Source organism: Phaeoacremonium minimum, assembly GCF_000392275.1.
Source record: "Phaeoacremonium minimum UCRPA7 unplaced genomic scaffold PA7_03_scaffold_146, whole genome shotgun sequence".
Taxonomy (NCBI): Eukaryota; Fungi; Ascomycota; class Sordariomycetes; order Togniniales; family Togniniaceae; genus Phaeoacremonium; species Phaeoacremonium minimum.
Genome location: NW_006921053.1, coordinates 182,383 through 190,877, shown reverse-complemented (window position 1 = coordinate 190,877; position 8,495 = coordinate 182,383). Strand labels below are relative to the sequence as shown.

The 8,495-nt window shown below is 50.5% G+C and overlaps 2 protein-coding genes across 2 annotated transcripts; one reads left to right on the top strand and one right to left on the bottom strand.

Moving 5' to 3' along the window:
* Window positions 1–2,576: 2,576 nt before the first annotated feature.
* On the bottom strand, window positions 2,577–3,248 carry UCRPA7_2030 (hypothetical protein; the record flags this gene model as incomplete). Its single annotated transcript, XM_007914607.1, has 1 exon — window positions 2,577–3,248. The coding sequence occupies one exon, from the start codon at window positions 3,246–3,248 to the stop codon at window positions 2,577–2,579; it is 672 nt and encodes a 223-aa protein (XP_007912798.1).
* A 1,683-nt stretch (window positions 3,249–4,931) lies between these two features.
* UCRPA7_2029 (hypothetical protein) lies at window positions 4,932–6,569 on the top strand (the record flags this gene model as incomplete). The annotated part of the gene is made up of 3 exons (XM_007914606.1): window positions 4,932–5,294; window positions 5,368–5,913; window positions 6,525–6,569. 3 exons carry the CDS (start codon window positions 4,932–4,934, stop codon window positions 6,567–6,569), a joined length of 954 nt encoding a protein of 317 aa, XP_007912797.1.
* Window positions 6,570–8,495: the final 1,926 nt, after the last annotated feature.

Here is an 8,495-nt window from a genome sequence, read left to right as displayed (position 1 = left end):
GGATCAGTCTCGATGGCCAGCTGCAGTCTTGCGATCGTGTCCGTCATCCGTTCTTTGAAGGTCTCAGATGTGGATTTTGCCAGCTCAACCTCGAACCCCTCTTTGGCATGTAACAGCCTACACTTCTCGCACTTGAAGTCGTCAATGTGTTCGGTCTTGAACATGCCGTCAAAACACTTGTTCAACGACGTAGATGACACTTGCGGCACATTGAGAGTCAATGTGCAGAAAGTACCCATAGCGGGCCTCGGCTTGAAACCACAAGTCAAGCACTCAATCTGCGATTCAACTTTCCCTTCCATCGGGAAGCCTTCCTCTTCTTCCAGATCGGCAATCTCGTCCACGCCATTGGTTTGGATGGAAGGCACTTGTTGGCCTGGATCCGTGGCACTGACGTCTGCAGCACCATTGTTCAACGCAAGACTGGCCAATCTTTGCTCCACAACGGCACTATCCACACCATTGATGGGATTCTCGAGCCCGGCTTTGCGCTTGGCGAATTTCCTTGCTCTATGCCCAGCATGATACTCATCGCATAGCCTTTCAGCAACGACCTGGAGAAACTCCTGAGCATCCTGCTGCTGCCTGCTAATGCGCTGGCGGAATGCCACCTCGAGCACTCTCACAAATGGGCCAGCTGATATCGTCTTCTTGTAGATGGGTCGCTCGTTGAGCTGATCCAACATCTCCTTCAGACCCTTTGTGACGAGGCCGGCTTGCAGCCCCTCGATTTTCCATGTTGGCATTGGCTTGGACTTGCCGCCTGCGCCAGCGGCGCGCTCGTCCGCATCGGCAGGCACAGCCTCGGAGTAGACCCAGGCATCGTCGATGCTGCGCCGGTGCAGCTCACGGATGAGATACAGACGGAGGTCGCCTAGGCCGGCGAGTGCCTGCAGAACACTGTTGATGAAGCAGTCATTGGCAGGATTGACGAGCCCGACGACGCCCTTCTTGCGTCCGCCGCCTAGGAAGCCGCCGCCGCCGCCGGAATTGGCGTTTGCAGGGTCGCCGTCGAGGAAGTAGGTTGGCGCAAAGACATACACCAGGGCGATGGCCGCCAGAGATGCCCCGGCCGCATAGGTTGCGACGGTCAAGGGCTTCTCCGGCATGGTCGGGGTTGTTGTGTGGGGTGTGCAGTATGCGCGGGAGATGTGGTCGAAGCGAGGTTTGGCGCTTGTAGGAGGTCGAGATATGCGGCCGGAGGGTTCGGCTTTGGCGGAGAGGAGGATCGGCAGGCGGGTCGCGGCCAGGAGGGAGAGGGAAGGGACTTGGAGGACTATCCGCTCAAAATGCTACATTGGCCAGCAGGAGGCGTCCTGCTAGGGACGGAATTCACTCTGGAGAATGGCTGGCGACTTTCGTGGGGAACCGGAGAACGGACGGCGCATGTTTGTGCAAACAGCAGCAAGAAGAGGAGCAGCCGGCAGCAGAAGGGAGAAAAAGGAGCGCAGCAGAAAATTGGATGTAAGCAGAGATGTGGAGGTCCCGCGACGCTGGGGCCGTCTCTGGTGTCGGATGGGGTCAGTTGTTTAGGTCGTATTGCACTGTACATTGCTGCGCTATAGCATTAAGCATTGCCACCAAGGTACCTACTGCGTACAGTACGGCAGAATCATACAGGTCACAGAGCCCCCCCAGGCACCGCCCGGAGAAAAAGGGAGGCTGCAGCCACTGAGATGCCTGGGAATTGTGCCGCCTGGACGAATCTGGCAGGCGCATCTCACTGGGTACGTACCAGCCCGATCGGTCTTTCTCCGTGTCCGAGTGGTCTGGCACGCCTGGGCACTTCAAGCATCCCATCTCGCGGCTTATGTCGTTCTTTGGACTCTTCGGCCAATTGGAAGTCTGTCGGGAGCATGCTCGGGTCCGCTGTCCGTCAGGGCCGCAAGTCCAAAGGCGCCTGTAAGGTGGGGGTTGCGTTTTGAGAAAGCCTCATTGAGTTACCTGCTAGATACACATCTATGAAGGTCTCACCTGGGAGCCTTGACAACTGTTGAAGGTCAATGACTGGGTCTTTATGAATTTATGAGACTTGATCGGACGTTGGAACTCAATTCTACTGCCTTTAAAGCCCTACCTTTGTTGTCAGAGAAGTTCAAGGATGATACTGCACAGTACCGAGTCACCAAGCTACCTATCTACCCCACTCTAGCTAGCTATGTGACCATGCCATCGATCGGATGACGATCTTGCAGCAGATGGAGAGGGGAACTCCCCGGTCTCGGTGGCAGAGGCGAAACTGCACGTTTACTACTGTGGTATGTCTTCATAGCACATTCTGGATCGGTTCAAAAGTCGTGGCCTAGCTGCCTGCGAAGGGGGCATAAGCATCACACAGACAATGTTGAGTGCTGGCTGATCTTTAAGGTGCCGAGGCTACTGTAGGGTAGAACGTGGCACTCACAAAGGCTTGTAGTGACAGCTGTCACCACGGATAAGAATTCCTTGCATTGCACTTTGTGACATGCCTTACAAATATTCACCAACATTGTACGAGACTCGATGTTCGTGCTACATCAGAGTTGAAAGAATGATCCCCTTTGAGGAACACCCGAGCTCTAACACCTTGACCTGCATCACAAACTCGTCTCTGGCTCAGGATTAGTGAGCCCAGAGCCAACTGGCGCTGGCTGCAACAGGTAGCCCTTCCAATCCCACAGGGTCCCGCGCAGAGCTGCGGCCTTGACCCAGTCCTGGCAGAGAGTGATGTAGTCTTCATCGCCATAAAATGAGGTAGGAACATCATAGACCATCACTTGCATCTTCATTTGTGGATCCACATCCTGCCATGCCCAGCGTGGGATCTCACGGGGATGCTCCGTGGAGACATTCACGATCAAGACATCAATCGGCCTCTGGGTGGCCGCAAAGTAGCTCGACTTGATGCAAGTCTCCTGCATCCCATCGGCTCGCGTCAATATCAAAGTCTCCAGTTTCGGCATGCCAGCAACCCGGCCCCAGAATTGCTCGTCGGCGTCAACATTATACAGCGCCAGGCGGCGCAGCGCGGGCCAGAGCGTCCACACTTCCGCCTCCTCGATGAGCCACTCGCGCTCGTAGACGCGTAAGTAGAGCTCGTCGCGCACGGAGACGAATTCCTCCAGCTTTGTGAGAGTGCTGAAGCCTTCGCGCAGGGTCTTCCTCACATTGAGATGGTCATCGGCTGGATAGAGGCTGCGCAGTGGCATGTCGATGACAAGGCGCCGCAGACTGCCGCATACCAAGTAGAAGAGCTCCCGAATCCACATCGCAGTCGGCAGGTCGTCAAGAGACCGTCGAAAAGGAGACAGATACAAAGATGCAATGTTTTGAAAGGCATGGTTGTCGCCCAACGAGAGAGGCACCCTGTGTGGCAACCGGACCAGAAGATCGCGCAGGCGCAGATCAGAATTAAGATAAAGGCAATGTTGAACAAGATACCTAGATGCCACCGGATATGTTGCGCGACAGACCAACGTCGCCGCAAGTAGCGTCCTTGTGATCGGATGCGATGCCGGTAGCAATATCGTGGGGTTAGCAGGGCAAACGCATGATAAGACCTCTAGGATCAGCTCCAGGGGCAAGCGAGGCACGGGTCCAGGCTCCATCTACTTCTTGGGCTCGGCTCCCGCCGAGGAGACCTGAAATTCCAGTGGTGTAGAATGCGCCACTTAGATATGCCAGTTAGACGCCTCTCGAACTGTCCACGATTGAAGGCGCGCTCTTAATGTGATGTTGTAGTAAGACTTAAATCGGACTGTACCGAGCGGGAGGCACTCAACCAGGAAGCTTACACTTCTGTGGGCCAATCATGATTGACAGTGCGATTGCTCCAACATCTTCTCTAACAACCTCATGGCAGACTAGAGCCGTAGAGTTTCCTGCGAAAGGATGAAATCAGAGGCAAAAAAATGATAGTCAAATAGTAGTCACTTTGGAAACCTGCACAGAGAATTCATCGCGTAGAACGAAATTGAGATTTCGACGTGTAAATTTCACCCAACCCCCTAACAGACGCACAACCAAATGCAAATCCTCAACAGAAAATCAAGCGGACTCATAGATAGTTGAATTTGCTTGACGGCCGCAGCGGTGATCCAGGCTTCTCGTAAGTCATGTCGATCATCTTCATTTGTGCAATGCTATCGTCTCCATCGATCCATAGTCCCGACCCTTCCCGACCCCGTATTCGATTTACAAATTGCTCCAGCTGATGACGATATGAAACCCAATAACTTTCTCCTGGTTGATCAATGCCTGCCTCCTGGAAGGTGTAGATCTTTTTTGTTTCCTTGGTTCTCCAGGTCTTGATTATTTTTCCATCACTAGTCTGACGGATAACATACGCATCCTCGACATCGATATAGTGCCACAGGTTTGCAAATCTGAAGTTCTTGAAATACAACTTACGTACTCGAGTCTTTTCCTGATTCTTAGGAAGCTGCTCATCAGGAACGACTACCGCTCGATGTCTCACGGTCAAAGGAGGAAAAAAGAAGTTTGATAGGGGTCGCGCTTAGGCCGTTTTTGGGGGGTACTTCCTTCTTCCCCCAATAACCCCCAATTTATTTGTTCTCTCTCCAGAGCACCCGTGATGGCTGGCGTAGGCTTTCCGCAACCAGCCAGCGACTTGAATGCCATTTCAAGAGGAAATAAGAGAGGTGGCTTGTGCGTAAGACGCATGGAGGAAAGATGGAGGACGCTTAGAGGAAAGACGGAGGACGCATAGACAAGGGACGGAAGAAAGGCAGAAAAACGGCGGAATGATGCTCAAAGAACGAAGAAAAAAATAGATTTTCCACAATAAGCGTCTTTCGATAGATGGATTGCGACATATGAAATGAAAGAGCCCTCCGGATCTCTTCCTGCTTGCACACCTTCACCGGCCATTTGAAAGTTCACCCAAGTTCCCAGACGACAGTTTTCCAGGCCTTCAAACGCACAGAGTTACCATGGATTTCTCTGACCTTGTTCCTGAGCACCTAAATCCTGAATATATTCCTCGTTCACCGCTTGGAGTTAAATTTGGTCCCCCGACCCGCAAAGAGTTCTACGATGAGTCGTCAGATGTGGATGAGAATGAACCATTGATGCAATGGGAGAACAAGAAGAATCTCCCCATGTATCCCGTCCTCCCCGAATCTTGGAAGGACCTGGGGCCGCTCCCGCCCGTCGCAGGGCCCAAAATTCAGCCTTTTGACTTCGGCGATGATGATTCTATCGAGTTTCTCGAAGTAATTGCTGACGCCAACAAATGCTGTACCTCCATTGTCATGAAAGTTAAGATCGGAGCACGTATCTATGCCCTAAAGCTGGTAGGTTGGCCATCGTCACCTTCCCCTGGACTCACCATTTCGGGCTTTAGCGTCTAACATTCATTGTGCAAAGTTTAAATTCTTTTCTCCCAGCCTGCTGGGACCTCACGGCATAGACTGGGGTGACTGCCACAACCGCAAATACGAGGACTTTTATTATTGGCTGTGGTGCGATGATCCCTTTGGCGCCGAGTGTCGCGTGTATGGCCGGCTTAAAGAGGCTGGCCGCGAAGATCTGGCAGCCAAATGTTATGGATATCTGCTGCTCAAGAAGGAATACGAGATCCTTCTGGAGCAGAAATTTGGTCTCATACCCTCAACATGGGATGGGATGGATACTTTGTACGAGAGAGCTAAGATAGGCCGTGCTTTTGCCCAGAAGGATGGGCAGTACCGCCCTATCCGAGGTATTGTCAAGGAACTGCTTGTTGGAAGTGACAAGTTTGAGCCAGCTAATCGGGATGGAATGCTCCGAGATATCCTCGGTCTTCACGAGCTTGGTATCATTCACGGCGACGTGAAAGCGGATGCATGGGTCGGCGGCCGTTTGTGCGATTTCAGTCAATCTACCACAAGCCCCCACGGCGCAATTAATCCCGAGTTCACCAATAACCCGAAGGTGAATTGGTCTGCTTTTCAACTGGCTCGATCTGATCTTTTTGATTTTGACAAAATGGTGGATAAATGGAACGAAGAGGTTGGTGAACCGCAGGGCAAGAAGATCTGGAAGCGTGTGACCAAAAATCGCCACCGCTATGGCAGACAGGGATGGGGGTCCTCCTTGCCTTATCTAAGGCGGAATCCAGGAAACTACCGTACATCTCCAGGAAGCATCCCAGTAGACCCTAGGACATACGACTGGAGGGCTGGGAAGACAATAAAAAAACGACGATGGATATGGCGGGAGACTAAAGATAACCCGGAGGACTGTGGGAAACGCCATACTAAATTAATATCTTTCCCGAAGGAGTGAGGATTCATGGATACTGGTTCCTTGAGGTCCTTTGGAACTGGTTAAGTGCTAGACATAGGACTTGTACTTCTCGTCTTGGGTAGTTTGGTATCTTCATTCTCATAGAAATCAATCGAAGCTTTCCATTGTGCAGTAGATGCCTCCACGGATCAAGCGGACCGTGTAGGTAGTTTTCAGTTCAACTAGCAAAGTATCAATACAGAAAGAAGCGAAAACTTGCCACTGAAGTCCCAGAGCTAAACACACAGACAGTATAGCTTGGTAAGCGAATTCAAAGCCAAAAGGTCACGCCAAACGAATAAGCTTGATAGCAAGTTCAGGGTTGATGCTGACACGCGCAGGTGTTGCCTCAGCGCAATGTCTATTCGAGCTTGAGGCTATGACTGAGCACTCAGTGCCGTCAGAGGCAACGCTGTGCATGGTTGAAGCTCTCGAAGCTACGGTGGGAGCCCTGAGGCTCATTTTCATGGCGGTCATAGCTGCGAGAGCTCGAGGCCCTGTCAGGACATGAGCACCCTTACGCTGTTGTTATTGTTGTTGTTGGAGGCTCTTCATAGCTGTCAGGGACCTCGAGGCTGATTGCCATGGAAGTTGGTAGTTAGAAAAGCCAACAATTACTACATATTAAAAAGTGGACTCTTAATTGAGAATGTTTTACTGTGTTAAACTGGTTACTGTACAGAGAGCCAATGGTATTATGTCTTATCATGTATCTGTAGGGGGAAGCTATAACCAGGGCTTGGCTTCAAGTTTCGCAGCGTCAACGCTCGTGGTTATGGAGGCCGCAGTTCTGGCTTTAAAAGTCGCCCGCCTGCATCTGTTGATGCGTCTATCGCTAAGAATCTGAATCTCAACCTTTCAATTTTATCTTGATAGCTGTGCTCACCTGTGTCTGAGGCTTTTATAAGGTCAATTTGACAAGCAGATGCTGCTTAGGGCTCTGCTAATAAGGAAGATAGTATAGGGTTAGCTAACTATTATAGAGGCTGCTGCTGAACGAATTTGGGCGCAGCTTAAGTAGCAGCTAACCTCAGAGATACTACTTACCTTAGATAAGCTATATAGATTAGATAATCACTAGAGATCAAGCCTATAGTTTCTTTAACACTATATCTCTATTTTGATAGGACTTAGAAGCTAAAAGAACGATACTAAGTTACCTGAGGTTAAGAAGAGGTTACTTACCTAGAGAAACTTCATCCTGACTATTATCGACGGCAGGCGCCTTGCTATTACAAGACAGGGCTATACAGGGTTAGTACCAGGAGACGTAAAGAAAGGAGACGAAATCGCTATTATACTTGGGTATAGCATGCTGCTAATACTGCGGCATATAGATAGCTGGCCTAGCTGTATACTTGTGGGGGATTGCTTTTTCAGGAGGATGATAGATGGTGCTATAGTCGACGATACAGGGGGTATAGACTGCTATAACGATCTACCATTTGGAAAGATTCTGGCCGATTTGGGCAAAAGCATACTAGCTGGCAGTTATTCAAGCACGGATCAAGATCGGGATCAGGATCAGGATGACTCTCGTCCTGCAAGCCCAGATCACGATGACAGTCAGGACAAGGCTCCGAAGTCTGAGGTACCAGAAAACAACCAGACAGATGCTAGTGGCTCACAGCGGCTTTCTGGTGCAACCAGACAACCTGCAACAAAGGCAGTCCAGAAGCAAACGATGGCCACCGTGCAAGACGTTGTGACAGAGGCGCAGAAAGCTCCGGTCTTCGGGGATAATCCTGTAGCAACAACGTTTCTGCTTCTTTGACGGTAAGAAGTGGAACATGAAAGTCTCTGTAGGGAATCGGCACCGATGTTCATCCGACACGTACGGATTTGAGAATCAAGGCATGTTCTGTTTAAATATACAAAAATACCAACTTAGACAAAAGAAGATGGGAATCGATTTTCTGAATGAACACTTGTGAGATTCAAATCCCTGTAAACTATAGTTAATCACGCCTTAGAGTATATAGAGTTGACTTGACATCGACATATCGACCCAATGGATTGATCATTGAATGATGTCCTTTAGGTGAAGAAGAAGTGCCCAACCGCCTGGCTGGTCTATATCCCTGTGTAGGCAGCTCAAGCAAGTTCAGCCGTCACAAGTCTTCCAGTCAGACAGTAATCCAAATTTCCTATGCTGTCTGGGTTAATTAGACCCAAAAGTTTGAGAGCGAGCGGAAGTACACAATCATGTATTGAGTTGGGGGAGCAGG